We start from the raw sequence: 17,276 nt of genomic DNA on the forward strand, positions 1-17,276 counted from the left end.
ACCCCTCAAAATTAAAGCATTCTTCTCAAATAATAGGCCACTTGGTAGCATGAGCACACTTTTCCATGCAGCAGTTCTCAAAGTAGGAATTTGCACCTCTGGGTGTGTTAATGGTTATCAGCAGTGCTTTTTTTCTTGGGGGACACATTACCCCTAAACATTTTATGAATCTAAGTATTTCAATACGAGTAGGAAAATGAGAGTACCCCTAAACATTTTTATTAGGGGGAGAAAAGCACTGGTTATCAGACTTTGTAAAGCTGATCTCGCTGGATAGTTGAAATAATGAAACTACTGTAGTTGCAACAGGATTCTGAATAACTGTGCAATCAGTTTTGTGACCGCTTCAAAAATTTTTACTGCGCTCCTTTCTCTTCCTTGAAACCAAGCATATAGGATAGGGTAGCGGGCACTGGGGACGGATGGGCTTCATGTAACCAAGTAGGCAGTGCACCCCCCACCCCCCAAAAGTTGCTGCTTCAACGGAGGCGAACCCACAAGCGGGGAAAGAGGGTGGCGGTTGAGGCGGCGGCGGCGGCAGCCTCGGGAAGGCGACCCTCCGGTTTTTACGCGCGGGTTACCCGAGGAGCCGGTTCCCGAGTCCGCACGTAGGGGGTCGTCTCCAAAGCGGTGAACCCAGACGCCATGGGGTGGGCGGTGGGGGTAAGCGCGTCCCTCCGTGTTGTTCCTCCTCCTCCTCCTCCTCCTCACTCGTGAAGGGAGCAGGCCCTCTCCTCCGCCCCGCCCTCCGCGTCGCCAAGGCGACGGAGAGAATAAAGACGCGCGAGCTGGTTCCGCACTCTGCCGCTCTATGACGTCCCGCGAGGGAAGTTCCCCCGCGCAGCAGGGAGGGCGGGGAACGGGTCGCTGCCACCTACCCCCCCCCCGTTGTTGTTGTTGTTGTTTAGTAATGTCCGACTCTTCATGACCCCATGGAACATGCCTATCTTCCACTGCCTCCCGCAGTTTGGTCAGACTCATGCTAGTAGCTTAGGTTGTTGTTGTTCAGTCGTTCAGTCGTGTCCGACTCTTCGTGACCCCATGGACCAGAGCACCCCAGGCACGCCTATCCTTCACTGCCTCCCGCAGTTTGGCCAAACTCATGCTAGTCACTTCGAGAACACTGTCCAACCATCTCATCCTCTGTCGTCCCCTTCTCCTTGTGCCCTCCATCTTTCCCAACATCAGGGTCTTTTCCAGGGAGTCTTCTCTTCTCATGAGTTGGCCAAAGTATTGGAGCCTCAGCTTCAGGATCTGTCCTTCCAGTGAGCACTCAGGGCCGATTTCCTTAAGAATGGATAGGTTTGATCTTCTTGCAGTCCATGGGACTCTCAAGAGTCTCCTCCAGCACCGTAACCCAAAAGCATCAATTCTTCGGCGATCAGCCTTCTTGATGGTCCAGCTCTCACTTCCATACATCACTACTGGGAAAACCATAGCTTTAAGTATACGGACCTTTGTCGGCAAGGTGACGTCTCTGCTTTTTAAGATGCTGTCTAGGTTTGCCATTGCTTTTCTCCCAAGAAGCAGGCGTATTTTAATTTTGTGACTGCTGTCACCATCTGCATTGATCATGGAGCCCAAGAAAATAAAATCTCTCATGGCAAGTATAAATATTGACGCACACCCCTAATACACCTGTTGAGACAATATTGGCCGCTTCTATCAACTTCATGGGGGGGGGGGAATTGACGTCCCTTTAAACTGTGACACTTCTGACATGTTAACTAGCCCTTTGAGACAATTCAAGGCACACCAGGGCAAGTAAAAAAGCACACAGGGCCCAGCTCCTGAGAACCTAGCATGCTTGACATTCCCCAATTTTTGAGGGCTCAGTCTCCTCAGCATCGGATTTAGGGTGATAAGAGCAGCTTCCCCGCGCAGGGCGCCAAGCCAGGGGGGTGAATAACAACAAAAACACCAACAGCATCTATACGAATCAACTAAGATCCATTAAAAAAGCAACTGTACCAAAAGGAATTATTGTGAAAATACGAAATATTTAGGGTGCTGTGCAAATTCTGTCCTTGCTTAGCATTCCAGCAAAGTTTTGGACATACAGGAACATGGCTTTTCAGATGAATAGGCAGAATAACTTTCTTGAACCAACGAACAGGGCAAGCAGATGCATGTGTGCTATGAAGGAAGCCTCACTGAGGTTAGTTTAGGCACAGGTACATGTGAACAGAACGGGAGTTTGAAAGTAGTGTTTATCCTTCCATCAGTCTAGTTCTCAAATAAATTTCAGTTCCAATGGGGCCTTTCCCAAGAACTTAGTAAAAAAAAGGTTGTAGAGTGGATGGTGTTCAACTAAATTTTATGCAGAGTTGTTTCATTGAAAGTAATGGACCTAACTTAGGTCATGTTCCTTAATTTTACTGGGTCCGCTCTGAGTAAAACTTGGTTGAATACCACCCAGTGTTTTTGGCACCTTGAGAAATAAAATATAAATGTACAGGGTTAACTCAGCTAAAAATTACCAGCTTGTGCATTTGGAATACTATTTGGATTATTTATTACATTTATACAGGGCCCTTCATCCAAAAATCACAGGGCGGTTTACAGTATAAAAACACAAAATATATAACACAGTAACAACAACAACAAAAAACCCCACCTTATATAGGAAGTACACAAAACAACACGTTAGGAAGATGAATGTTCACATTTATTCTGAAAATGCTATACTTCTCTACCACCCCAAAATACAAAAGCTTAGCCAGTACACTGGTGTCCAAAGAGTTTAATCCAGAATCACTGTAACTAACAGTAGTATGCTTATGCAAAACTTTCGAACTGTTGAGCAACATTTTTTGCATCAAGACATTTGGTTATCTGATGGCACCAATTTCTTCACTTCCTCCATTATTCAATTATTTATTCACTCTCCATTTTGGTCATCCTTTTTAATTCAAAAAGCCAGTCGGGATCATCATCTGCTTCGAAATCCCTACAAAATGAAAGCAAAAGAGCCAAATTTTAACTTGGTTTAATGTCAAGTTACAGCCAAGTACGGGACGTGGGTGGCGCTGTGGGTTAAAGCTTAGGGCTTGTCAATCAGAAGGTTGGCGGTTCGAATCCCCGCGACGGGGTTAGCTCCCATTGCTCGGTCCCAGCTCCTGCCAACCTAGCAGTTTGAAAGCATGTCAAAGTGCAAGTAGATAAATAGGTACCGCTCCAGCGGGAAGGTAAACGGTGTTTCCGTGCGCTGCTCTGGTTCGCCAGAAGCGGCTTAGTCATGCTGGCCACATGACCTGGAAGCTGTACGCAGGCTCCCTCGGCCAGTAAAACAAGATGAGCGCTGCAACCCCAGAGTCGGACACGACTGGACCTAATGGTGAGGGGTCCCTTTACCTTTACCTTACAGCTGAGTAGCCAGCAGCTGCAGCTGTCTGACTGGGATGGCAGCCAAGAGCTGGGAGGGCAGGTTGTCAGGGAAACAGCAGGAGATAAGACTGAGGGAAGCGCTCAGTCCAGGGCTAGTCCAAATCTCTCTGAAAGCAGTTTGTCAGAGCCTTTACCGGCTCCTCTTACCTCAGAGGAACGCAGGAGGGGTGGGGTGCAAGAGAAAGGGAAATTGTCATCGCAGAGGAGGCGGAAGAGGAAGGTGTTCTCGCGAGGTTTTAAAGGGAAGAGGAACCACCCTGAAGTTTCAGATAAGTCATCAACAGAGTAGCCAGAGGTCATGAGAGCAGGGAGCTCCAGTCTAAAGGCTTGGTTGTTTTCTGTTTTCTTTAAATAAACTCAACTTCACCGAGTTAATGTGTACGTGTCTTGCTGCTGCTACATTTAAAAAAATAATTGGACTAAAGAAATGGAAGGGCCTCTACTTTCTTGCAATGAACTCCAAAGGCTTAAAGTGTCCATGTAAGATATTCAACCCATAAAAACAGTCCTGTAGATTCTACCATTTTTCCAGAACAATTTGTTCTGCTGTCCAATCCGAGTTATTTTTCTAGATACCCAAACTTAAGCTGTTGCAATTCAGTATAAATACCAGGACCCTCTTGATGTAGATACGACTCCCAAATCCTGCCAGTCCCAGCCAACATGGACAAGGATCGGCCATGATGGAAGTTGTATTAACATTAAGAGGAAGTATGTATACTTGGTGTACACAGCACTTCTTTAATAAGGACTTGTGAGGCTTGGGTGGGGTTTTTTTCTTCCTCAATGCAGTGTTTTAGATTTTTGAAATTACTGTGATGTCCTCCACTTAAATATTCCTAGTTCCTCCTTCACAAAACACTCATGTATCTCACATCAGCCTTATTATTATGTTCTGAATATTCTTCAATATGTTTATAGACACAGAACATAACTTGCAAATGGCTGACACTTCTCTCCACCATTGGCATATTTGGATTCTAGAGGCCACATGAACCGGTGGCCATGTAACAAACATAGATTTACATGACCCTTAGGCTTCCAATACTGACAATTCATTCTAAAATGTCCCCCAAGTTCCAGAAGTAGCTTAACAAATGGGAGAGGGAGACTGCAATTAGAAGGCAGGATCTAAAGTTTCACATGCAGAAACTCCTCAAGATGTTGCTTCTTAACACTGCTGCAACTTCAAAAGCGAGTGATGTTAGAAAATGATACAAAACTATAGATAGCTGTTTTAGATAAGGAATGTTTTTTTTTGGAGTTGTTGTTTCAGGATATAAAAAAACTCCAAGAATAAAGCTTTCAAATTGTATTTGAACATACGTGTCCTCGTCATCTGATCTAGGTTCAAGTCTCTCTGCATCCTCCATAATAGTTTCACCATCTGGTTCATCGGAGGTTTTGATATCTTCAGTAAGTGGTCCTCTCAGAAGGTCATCCGAGCCTTTAACATTAGCAAAATGAAAACAGGAATTATCAGACCTGTCCCCCCCCCCCAATAATTAAACAGCTTCAGTATTAAGTTCAATATAAGAACAATGTATTTTACTCCATCATTACTTCCTGTTTCATTTCATTTCATGTTTTGTTCATGTAAAAGTCTATCTCATTAAGAGGTGAAAGCTTTTGTGTCAATGACAAAGAAACCTCTGTCGCTTTCCCCCTCTTTATAACCATTATCCGAGATTTCTTCTTTTGGGTTGTATCCAAAAGGTCGTCCCATATGTGCAAGGTTTTTTGCAATGAAACTTTCCCTCCCTCATCTCTTCTTGCACACCCCTTGCATACATGCTCAGAGCCTAGGGCTTGCCGATCAGAAGGTCGGCAGTTCGAATCCCCACGATGGGGTGAGCTCCCATTGCTCGGTTCCAGCTCCTGCCGACCTAGCAGTTCGAAAGCACGTCAAAGTGCAAGTAGATAAATAAGTACTGCTCCGGCGGGAAGGTAAACAGCGCTTCCGTGTGCTGCTCTGGTTTCGCCAGAAACGGCTTAGTCATGCTAACCACATGACCCAGAAAAATTGTCTGTGGACAAACGTCGGCTGCCTTGGCCAGTAAAGCGAGATGAGCGCCACAACCCCAGAGTCGTCCGCGACTGGACTTAACGGTCAGGGGTCCCTTTACCTTCACCTTTACCAGGGGGGTAGAGGGAGGGAAAGTTCCTTACACAATAAGTCTTTGTGTGAAATGGATAACTTTGTTGGATACAACCCTTTATTTTTAAATATTCACCATTACATCCATAGACCTATTCACCACCGGCACTAGGCTGATCTTGTCTAATTTTGCCTTGTATTTATTTTTAAGCTTAAGGCGGTTCTGAAGGGCCTAACCATCAACTGGCTGTCAGGTACTTGGGAAGAGGCTGCACAAGTGAATATGACAGGTAGGCAGGACATATAATGCCAGGTGAATTGACAAGTGGCTTGTCCAGCCCACCTGTCGAAGTAGAACTGTGGGAGTGGGAGAACAGACAGCAATCCGGTCCACCAGGCCGAAAAGGTTCCTCATCCTTGATATATGGATTGGGGCCCTGACCAGCAATTTAACCCATACTGGGTGTCACACCACTGCTACCATTATGATTTACCTCCTTTGCAGATTGTGTACGTTTTAAAAGCCAAGCTAACATCAGCATTGCGAAGAATATTCATCAAGGTTTCAGGAGGCTCCTTGGTCCACTGCTTTCGTGTGACATTTTCATCGTATCTTCTTACATCACCACCTTTTCAAACAGATAATAAGACATTACAATGTTGGGAGAGTAAACGACACCAAGTCGCCAAAAATAAAAATAACCATTTAGAGAAAAGACCAACAAGCAGCTCACAGGCTCCCCACCCCTTGTTTAAAGGGCAGGAAGAGTGTGAGATTACTGAACTGGAATTCACTGACTGGTTGTCAGAGTTTCATCAGGCCTTAATGGCGATTCAGGTTGGTTGACTTGCAGCAAACAGTATCTCACAAGTGGTGTCATGCAAATGGAGTGCTAGCCTGCGAAGGCTGGATGTGCCTGGATCCACTCGTCAACTCCTAGCGATTGAAAAATTAAAACTGCTGCTACTGAGCTGTACAGAATCTCAAGGAGGAATTAAACACTGCACTAATTAGATGGTTCCATGGGGCAATCAGAAATGCTTGCATTGCTGGAACAATCTTCCCTCTCCTCCTGCCATGCGCCGCTCTGTGAGTTGTCACCACCACCAAGCCAACTGAGGAAAGTCAGGAGAGGAAAGTCCCATTGTGCTGGCTCCTGCCAGAGCAACTATTTAGTTGAATATGGCCCTCAGTTTCCACATAAGTATGCCATTTCATCCTTCTTCATGTATAATGTGAACTTACTAGAAATGGGCATTACTAACCCATCTCAGTTCAGAATGGGCACAGCCTATCAACACTTTTTCCTCTTCTATGAAAGCTTGGGGGGGGGGGACCAGTCATTCAAGTACCAGTCCCATTTCCCTCCTCTGCACACCTTTCCCCAACTTACCTTGGAGGGAGGGAGAGAGGAAGGAACCAGTAGTAGGGAAGATTGGAGATACGTGGTACGAAAGCAAGCTAATGATAAACTGAGCTTCATCGTGGAGGAGGGGTTTGCCTCAGTTTATAATAGGCATGGCTGCCTCCTAAGGGAAGTAGCTCCCTCCGAAGACCCACTTTAAAAATTTGGTCTCATCCCCAGAAATAATAATAATTAGTCATAGTAGTAGTTGTTGTTGTTGTTAATTTTATTTATTTATTTATATCCTGACTCCAGTCCCACCCTCCTGAAGTGGGACTCAAGGAGGCTCACAAAAATTAAAACAGACACAGATAAAACACAGACACATGTGGAATTATAGCAAAAACATTTCCAGATTATTATTTTTTTTTAAAAAAAAACACATTCCAGGTTGTTTCAACAGGATTGCCTAATTGGTCAAACACAGACCCTTCTTTTCCCTTCGTACATTTCAGCTGGCTTCACCCAAGTCTTACATATTCTCCGTTTGTAACCAGACCCATGATACAGAGGGGCAGGGCTCAAATGTCCTCATCCTACTGTCTTGAAGGTCTCCAACCTCTTTTCCCAATGCTGCTAAGCATTTTCTGTTATAAACCGCCCCGGGATACAAAGGCTGCATACAAAATTAAAATATAATAATAAATAATGATTTTACAGAGACCCGTGCAAGCCAGCTCATGCTCAGTGAGGCCAGAGGCAACTTCTTGTAACCACAGAAGTGCTGGTCTGAAGATGCCCATTACTGTGCTGTCAGTGTCTGGTGAACTTTTCCAGCCTGTTAGTTCTTTACTTGTAATCCTGATGGCCCTTCCAGTAGATTCTCTTCCCAGATAGGTTTCCATGCTAGACTCTTAATTTGGACTGGGATTATTTGGGGTAGAATCTGAAATAATTTGATAGGAATACCATATTTCATAGCAGCCGTTATTTCTAACAACAAATAATGCAAACAATTATACTGAATCTTATCTTACTTGTATCCTCCTTTGTTGTAATACTGGAAGTAAGCAAAGATGCATTTCCCAGAATTTTGATGACAGTACTGGATCTTCCCTTTTCCCACTGTTGTCTGTGAGGGTTTGGTAAAACAGCTTCCAGGGAGGCTACATCCTTCCCTAATGAAATGTTTTATTAAAATCCATTAGGAGGGTTTACAGTTGTTCCCATGTTTCAACTCCCACCACCAATATACCTGTATTTCCTTAACACAAGATTATAGATATTGTATCATCTGACCCACATTATAGTGTATATTTTTTTAATTTGGATTTTTTAAAATAAATAAAACACATCAAAATACTTTAAATTCAGTCTTCCCTCCAGCATATTTCTTGTATTTGGCACTGTTTGCAATGCCATTTACAAAAATCTCGGCACAATTCTTTGCATGTCTACTCAAAAGTAAGACCCAATCAGTTCAATGGAACTTACTCCTAGGGAAGTATGTATAGGATTGTAGTCTCAGAGAAGTAATTCATGACCACTAATGTAAGTAAGCCCCATGATAACCATGTCAGAACTTGGCTCAAATGTCAGTTAATAGATGGCTTTTGAATTTCATGGTTGTTTATTTATCCTCACCTGCTTTCTCCAATCCCATTTCACAGAAACCCTTGGCAACGGCCTCTGATTCTGAATCGTAACTCTTGCTCCTTGCATGTTTCACTTGCTCCTTTAAAGGGTTGAAGAAAAGTATTCACAATTGAACAAAATGCACACTAGGTACGTATCTTTATTTTGCTATCTTAAGTGAACAAATATCTTAGCATACTTGTGAACAACTGCTCCACAATTATATTTCATGCTATGAAAGAGAATCCTAGTTTCTGACAAGAAATCCAAACTCCTTGGTGTAATTAACTTAAAAATAATGGAAAATATGCCGTATGTCACAGTGATCATTCGAAAAGCAGAGCCCAAAGATAATCACATGGGAACAAGGTCAATCCTCCACATATCTGGTGAATGCATTAAAATAAAAAAAATTTCCATATTTACACACACACACACACACACAATTAAATAATAATCACATTGAAACCATAATATGAAAAGATAATTTTCTGTCTATAAAAATGCATGCTCAGTTTTCTAAAGTCAAAATAGTACCTCTGCTGAAGCAAGATTTCTAATACACTTTTCCAGACAGCTTCTTGCAAGAATCGTGGTAGCTGATGGACGGTTCTTGGGATTCTTTTTAAACATTTGTTTTATCAAATACTGAAGTTCATAAGTATAATAAGGTGGAAGTGGATTGTAGTATCCTTTACATATCTTAAGGATAAGATGTTTCCAACTATTGGCCTGAAACTAAATTGAACAGATATGGAAAAAAAGCAGATGATTTTACTCGCGTTAAATATTTACTAAAATGCCTCATAGATCTAGCTCAGGGGTAGGCAACCTAAGGCCCGTGGGCTGGATGCGGCCCAATCACCTTCTCAATTCGGCCTGCGGACGGTCCGTGATTCAGCGTGTTTTTACATGAGTAGAATGTGTCCTTTTATTTAAAATGCATCTCTGGGTTATTTGTGGGGCCTGCCTTGCATATTTACATGAGTAGAACGTGTGCTTTTATTTAAAATGCATCTCTGGGTTATTTGTGGGGCATAGGAATTCCTTCATTCCCCCCCCCAAAAAAAAAAGATAGTCCGGCCCACCACAAGGTCTGAGGGACGTTGGACCGGCCCACGGCTGAAAAAGGTTGCTGACTTTATACAAATTAATCATTATCTTCATACAAATGCATGCAAAAGACCTAGCGCTACATTCTACATAAACTGACCGGTCTACAAATCTTCAGAAATAGCATTCTTTGCTGTTAGGGGAGCTGTGCATTGTATTTTGGAACAGCAATAAATATTTCTTTTTGATTTTTTGGCATTAATACCAGCCCTAAGATTGGCATTCCCGCACCCCCAACCTTTTTTAGGAGAGCAGCCAGTGACAGAGAAACCACCACAGTGGTGAAAGCACTCAGCAGACCTGAGTACAAGGCTATGACTTACACCATGACAGCAATCCTAAAAGCACATATTGTGGGTATGCTCTATTGATCACAGTCTGAGTACATACGGATAGGATTGCACTTTCCAAATGAAAACTCTATTCCCCCCCGGAAAACTCTATTTGCAGCATATCATAAATAGTCCCTACAATATTAATGGCGTGCAAGCAACAAAAGTATTTGTGAAGATTTAAGGGAAGGGTCAATTCTCACATTGCATTTTTAGAAACTGACCTTGGATCAGTTCCTGGAAGTAATAAACATAAGGAAGGGTACTTACTGGATGTTTAAGAGTGCACAGCTCATATAGAATGCATCCCAGCGACCATATATCACTGGAAAGACAGGTTTGAAGAGTGTTATTAGCTTAAGGCAGGAGTGGGGGAACCTCTTCAGCCTGTCAGGCTGGATCTTGAGGTTCCCCCACCCAATATTAAAGTAAGTGCTCATAGAGATTCTGATTAATTCTTACCTTTTATTGTTGTAGGGTGTGTTTTCCCAAATTTCTGGAGGCACATAATAAGGGGTTCCCACATAGGAACAAGCATATGCCTCTGGGCTGCTCCAAAAAAGATACAAACACAAGTAATATTAGGAAGAGACTAACATTTCTACGAAGGGATGCAGGTGGCGCTGTGGGTTAAACCACAGAGACTAGGGCTTGCTGATCAGAAGGTTGGCGGTTTGAATCCCCCCCCCCCCCGACGGTTGCTCGGTCCCTGCTCCTGCCAACCTAGCAGTTCGAAAGCACAAAGTGCAAGTAGATAAATAGGTACCGCTCCTGCGGGAAGGTAAACGGCGTTTCTGTGTGCTGCTCTGGTTCGCCAGAAGCGGCTTAGTTATGCTGGCCACATGACCCGGAAGCTGTATGCCGGCTCCCTCGGCCAGTAAAGCGTGATGAGCACCGCAACCCCAGAGTCGTCCACGACTGGACCTAATGGTCAGGGGTACCTTCACCTTTACTAACATTTCTACAACAGATAGAAAATAATTTTTAAAAATTCCCAGCTTCAGTATGATATGGACTTGCCTGGAAAGAAGAAGTGCAGACCCAAAATCTCCCAGTTTTACTTTCCCATTTTGTGTGAGGAATATGTTCTGCATTACGAAATAGGAAAAAGAGTTCATTTACACACACACACACACACAGAGAGAGAGAGAGAGAGAGAGAAACTTATCACTCTCTATGTATTAAACCAGAAGACTTTGCTGTAAGATTACTTGGGATTCTATGCTCCCTGAGGAGCAAAAGCCAAACAAACACCAACAGCATTAGAAAAAAGCTGACACAGAATTAGCTGTTATGGAATAAATACCACGCATATTAAATGTTTTCATCCATTTTGTAGACCCCATGTAGGATTGCAATGGAAGCTTCTCTCCCAGGGCTAACAAGAGCTTGGAGGAGGATGAACGTGGGGTTAAGCTATCTCTGTAATTAAATCAGGTACACATCTGCAGGAGCACCCTACTTCACAGAATTATATTCCCAATAAAATGGAATCCACAACATGGCACCTATTTGGCTGTGGACTCTCTTGGCATCAAATGTCATGGGATAATCCCTTCTTAAAGAAGAAAGGCAAGATACAGTATAAGTATTTATAAGCCGACAAGTAAAGAAATACAAAACCACCGAATTTTACGAAAGACCTAGCCTTAGGATTTTTGTATTGCTAAGTATGAAAGGACTGGTGGTAATTTTATAGTAACAGTTATTCCCCCAGTAACTCGTGCATCTGTTTGGCTTGGCTATTTCATTTAACATGCTATTATTTTCTGCCTTATATACGTCATGACTGTATTTTGCTTGGTATCTGGTGACCAATACCCATTATTTGTTGTTTGTGTTGTTTCATGTTATTAATAATAAAAATATGTATAAAAACCGTCATTAAGTGGGGTCCACTTACCTTTGATTTGATGTCTCTGTGCAAGACACGTTTGTCATGAATGTATTTCACACCCAGGCACATCTGTGCAAACCAATTAAGTATCTGTGGGGAGAGGAGAAAAAGATATGGCACATGGGCTTGTATTCTACTTATACAATCGTGAAGAAGACAAAGGAAACTAGAGGACAAATATTGTAACAAGGACTATAGAAGCTGGGCAAGAAAAATTCTTGCTAATTTTATTTCTCTGTTCTAAAACTATGCATCTCATTCTACGATTATTATCTCCATTTATACTTTTAAAAACATTCACTTCTCTTTTGGCATATGGAATAACGTCTACCATGGAAAAGCAACATATTAAGTTTAACTAACCAACTAACTACCGGTAGATCAGTGATGGAGAACCTGTTTGGCAAGCCTGCTGCAAGTATGAGAGAATGCCTCTCCAATGCATTTAACAGTTAATATGCATTCTCTTTATGTGTTTTTTTGATCCAGGCGGAACTGTAGATCTAATTCCAATTCTAAGCCAGGGGGCAGAAGCTCATTAGAAGCCTAAACCAGGCCCAGAAAATGAATATATCCAAAAGGTGCTCAGTTATAACCTGATGTATTGTATTCTTACCGTATCTTCAGGAAACAACTTTCCTTTCCGAAGCTTAATCTTTTGCATTAGATCTCCGTCGTCACAATATTCCATCACTATGTAAAGATGTCCATCAGCTAATGTACAGAGATTTTAAGATTTATTAGTAGAGATACTATTATGCAAAATATATTACTATTATGCTATTTTTTAAGGCAGCGCCAATAGGACAGGTTCTGCAAAATTAATAATACTAAAAACTGTTTTTAAACATCCATATTTACCTTCAAACGATTCCAAATAGGCGACAATATTTGGATGCTTCATTTTAGCTAATAAAATGGATTCATTCCAGGACTTCTCTGTACCAAGGACAGACTACAAATATATTGCCAGTTAGTAAATAAAAATATATAGTTATTGCAGTAATGAAGGAACAAATTAAGATATCTAGAAAACATTTATCAGGCTTCAATTTGTTTTAATCTTTAATCATAGGCCAGCACTGCTAGTATAGCTCTCTGACCATGGAAATATTTCCAATTAGAGATCTGTGACAGCCTCAACCCAAGTGGTTATTGTAGAAGATGTAGCAGTCTGCTGTTTTATGACTGGGGTAAGAGACCTAAGAACAATTGTGTACCATATATATTCCTGCTCGGTGGAAATGGGTACAATTGAAATAATTTAATAATTTATATTAAAATGGTTTTAAAAGTGTAGAAATGTAGTTACAATACACACTAATTAAATGGGCAAGCAACTTAAAGGCAAAATCTGTAATTTCTACAATATAGTCCAATAACCCAAAAACCTTTCACAAAATAAAGGTCTTGCTGATCTTTGAATTGTGGCCCCCAATCCAGCTAAAGTTAGCCATAACTGAAACAACAGCACAACTACAGTAACCTGAAACAAATGGCACATTAATGAGATAAGACTAAGAAGGCTGCAATCCTAACCTTGACACCTGTGAGTTAGCCCCACTGAATTCAACAGGACTGACTTCTGAATAGATATGGCTGAGATTGTGCTGTTAGCATTTACCGAATTGCAGTCAAAACAACAAACTTAGTTGGTCTTTAAGGTGCTACTGGAAGGGGGGAAATTATTATTTTTTATTTTGTTATAGCTGGATCAGTATATGTTAAATATAGTGCAGACGGTTTAAGTTAAATACAATTTTGTATTTTCTAAGATCTTTCTAGGCCTGTAGTGATATGATATTGGGGTTTTCCTCACTTCCAGAGACAGAATGTTACCTATCTTGCATGTGGGAAATCCAGTTAGATTTCCCTTGTTTTGACCTCTTTAGCACAAGCTAAGAATAGTTAAAAAACAAACAAACAAACAAACAAACAGGTTCTGATAATATTTGGATAAAAGTTACCTTAGGAAGTCTTATTTCCTTCATTGCATATTTCTGATTTTTGTTTTTATGACAGACCAAAAGAACTCTCCCAAATGATCCTTCTCCAAGTATCGCCAGGACACTGTATTTCTCCATGGTTACCAAATTGCTTTACTGTTTGCAGGCGTCTCTACAGATCTTTGACAGGTTGCACTTTCCCCTTCCTCTTCAGAACGGTCTCCTTGAAAGCAGTAAAATAGTAAACATATTAAGACTTGAGGAATTAAATAACCTTTTAATGCGGGTGAAAGAGGAGAGCGCAGAATATGATCTGAAACTCAACATCAAAAAAACTAAAATCATGGCCACTGGTCCCATCACCTCCTGGCAAATAGAAGGGGAAGAAATGGAGGCAGTGAGAGATTTCACTTTCTTGGGCTCCATGATCACTGCAGATGGTGACCGCAGTCACGAAATTAAAAGACGCCTGCTTCTTGGGAGGAAAGCAATGACAAACCTAGACAGCATCTTAAAAATCAGAGACATCACCTTGCCGTCAAAGGTCTGTATAGTTAAAGCCATGGTTTTCCCAGTAGTGATGTATGGAAGTGAGAGCTGGACCATCAAGAAGGCTGATCGCCGAAGAATTGATGCTTTTGGATTATGGTGCTGAAGGAGACTCTGGAGAGTCCCATGGACTGCAAGAAGATCAAACCTATCCATTCTGAAGGAAATCAGCCCTGAGTGCTCACTGGAAGGACAGATCCTGAAGCTGAGGCTCCAATACTTTGGCCACCTCATGAGAAGAGAAGACTCCCTGGAAAAGACCCTGACGCTGGGAAAGATGGAGGGCACAAGGAGAAGGGGATGACAGAAGACGAGATGGTTGGACGGTGTTCTCGAGTCTGACCGAACTGCGGGAAGCAGTGGAGGATCTGGGTGCCTGGCGTGCACTGGTCCATTGGGTCACGAAGAGTCGGACACGACTGAATGACTGAACAACAATTAAGACTTGATTCCGTTATGAAACTAGTCAATCGCTCCTGATGTTGAAACCCTGCTCATTCTCTCGCCAACTTCCATGTTGAATATTGATACCATGTTTAATATTAATATTATTAATAATACCTTTGTGAATATTAAATACATTAAAATATGTATACAAGCAACTCCCCATTTCCGTGCATTCATGCACACCTGCATTGCCTTGAACCCAAAAGTGGCATGAAAAGGGGCAAAAAGGGCAATAAAAGAGTAAGGAAACAGCAAAAATGGAGTGAAAATAGTGTCTAGCAATCCCAGGAGGCTTTGCAAGTGCAATCCCAGGAGCCCTTGCACAAACCTTTGAGGCCAGTGGAGAGCGGGAGTTTGAGCAAGGAAGTCTGCAGGCAGCGATTGTGGTGCTTGCAGGCTTTTTCAATGGTGTCCCAAATATCCATGATTTCACTTAAACGTGCAATGCCTCAGAACGTAACCACCGTGTAAATGGGGAGTTGGCTGTACTTCTAACCGATCTTGGCTATAGGAAGCTGAGATTTAGCTACTTTTTCACTCTGCCTAATGAAAGGTTTTGCATTACCTGAGTATTTGAAAGGGTTTTCACAGAACCAAGAAGAGGGGTGGGTGGCAAAAAGCCTCAGAGACAAAAATAATTAATATTTTTTTTAAGGAAACCGGAGGGTCTTGACCGATCTTATGGAAATGCAGTCTTTTAATGACCCTGTGAACAAATAAATCCAATTCAAAACCTGACCTCAGATAGACAACTGCTGCACATGGAAGCTCTACTTTTGACAATTTGCTTTTACTGTAAGGGATGCTCATTTCCCCTTTGGTCATACAGGCATCATACTTCTTAGGATTCCTTTGTGTTCAAATAATATATCGCCTACTTTTTATGCCTTTTACGAATAAATGTGTTGAGCTGTGTGTGTATTTGTGCTTGTATGTATGTGCACGTATGCTAACACACATGCATTGTGTGTGTGTGTGTGCCAAACTGGGTCTTTGACCCGGGTGACAGAAAGCCTAGTTTCGGCCCTGCAAATATGTACGAATGTTTTAAACTAAAAAAAAAAAATCTAAAAGATCACAAGTCTTGTTCCATATATTAGATTTCCGAAAGAAAAGAATGTATATGTGGGGATTGGGGAAAGGGGACTATTTGGGTGGAAGGACTTGTCGCCGCCCTTTGGCGCCTCCCGTGTAGAAACAATGTTCCGCGTGTCTGTCTGTTCGGACGTTGCGCACAAGACACGATTCCTTTTTTAAAAAAATACTCTCACAGGCCTCCGGATCTCACGCAACGGCTTTGTTGCTGTGCTGTGCTGGGTTTGGGGAGGGAGAAAGGCAAGAAGTAGCGCGGACAAAGGAGGAGAAACGCAGAGCGCGCCTCTTCAACATCCCCTTTGCAAAAGGGAGAGGGGCGGGGGAAAACAACGCCGCGCTCCCCGCGCTCGTTCCCCGGGGCAAATGTGGGTTTTTGCAAGCGGCGGCGTTGCAACAAGGCTCCTCAAGCCTACGATCCCGCGAGCGCCTTCACCTACCGGGACTCTGCAAGCCCTTTGCCCGCCCGGCTTGGGCTGCGAAAAGGAGGAAGGTCCCCCTCGCACCAACCCTCCTCCTGCAGGGCGCGGCTCCGCTTGGCCAAAGGGCAGGGAGGGCGGAGCTTTCCCCCCTTTTTCCCCAAGCGCAGCATCACTAGGAAGTGCAGGTTTTACATATAAGCTAAACAAGCTATAGTTTAGGGCCCCACTCTCTTGGGGGCCCCCAAAAAACATTTAAAGGAAAAAACAAAACCTGAATGTACATTTCCAAAATAAAAGATAAAAAACAAATAAAATAAAACCTACATAACAGCAACAGTGTGGTTGCTCCGTCCCTGCTCCTGCCAACCTAGCAGTTTGAAAGCACGTCAAAGTGCAAGTAGATAAATAGGTACTGCTCCGGCGGGAAGGTAAACGGCGTTTCCGTGCGCTGCTCTGGTTCGCCAGAAGTGGCTTAGTCATGCTGTGCTTCAGACATGTGGCCTTGTTTGCTTGGAACACTTATGAACATTTATATTATATATATATATATATATATATATATATATAACCTTAATTTCTTACAACACTGGCCATATGACCCGGAAGCTGTACGCTGGGTCCCTGGGCCAGTAAAGAGAGATGAGCGCCGCAACCCCAGAATCGTCTGCGACTGGACCTAACGGTCAGGGGTCCCTTTACCTTTTATATACAGTATAGAGTGCCTACATTCTGCCTGGACTTTTCAACAATTGCTTTGATACATATGTTATGTGCAAATGGCTTTAGATACCTATTAGGTCCATAAATTACCATATAGCATATATTCAACACAAAAAACATCGACAATTGGTTGTTGACAAAGGACAGATGGACATATAAAGGGCCCCATTACCTTCAGTAGCTTAGGGCCTCATCAAACCTAAATCCGGCCCTGTACCTAGTCCTTGCCTTCCTCCTGCCTTTTGCCCCGCCATGTCATTGAAATCCTACTCAATATTGATCCGAAGCAGAT

The 17,276-nt window shown here is 42.6% G+C and overlaps 1 protein-coding gene across 3 annotated transcripts; it reads right to left on the reverse strand.

The window, feature by feature from the left end:
• Positions 1-2,646: 2,646 nt before the first annotated feature.
• Positions 2,647-16,359, reverse strand: NEK3 (NIMA related kinase 3). 3 transcript variants are annotated; one of them, XM_033142754.1, is made up of 14 exons: positions 16,283-16,359; positions 13,776-13,977; positions 12,670-12,763; positions 12,425-12,522; positions 11,815-11,898; positions 10,932-10,999; positions 10,374-10,460; positions 10,182-10,236; positions 9,004-9,204; positions 8,476-8,566; positions 7,869-8,009; positions 5,980-6,114; positions 4,714-4,834; positions 2,647-2,950 (listed from the first exon to the last, which is right to left on the reverse strand). In XM_033142754.1, the coding sequence occupies exons 2-14, from the start codon at positions 13,890-13,892 to the stop codon at positions 2,878-2,880; spliced, it is 1,365 nt and encodes a 454-aa protein (XP_032998645.1). In that variant the 5' UTR covers positions 13,893-13,977; positions 16,283-16,359; the 3' UTR covers positions 2,647-2,877. The 3 variants fall into 3 exon arrangements, with proteins under 3 accessions (XP_032998645.1, XP_032998646.1, XP_032998647.1); XM_033142755.1 differs by lacking the exon at positions 16,283-16,359 and having other exon boundaries at positions 12,670-12,777; positions 13,776-13,891; XM_033142756.1 differs by lacking the exons at positions 12,670-12,763; positions 16,283-16,359 and having other exon boundaries at positions 13,776-13,881.
• Positions 16,360-17,276: the final 917 nt, after the last annotated feature.

Source organism: Lacerta agilis, chromosome 3 (assembly GCF_009819535.1).
Source record: "Lacerta agilis isolate rLacAgi1 chromosome 3, rLacAgi1.pri, whole genome shotgun sequence".
Classification (NCBI taxonomy): Eukaryota; Metazoa; Chordata; class Lepidosauria; order Squamata; family Lacertidae; genus Lacerta; species Lacerta agilis.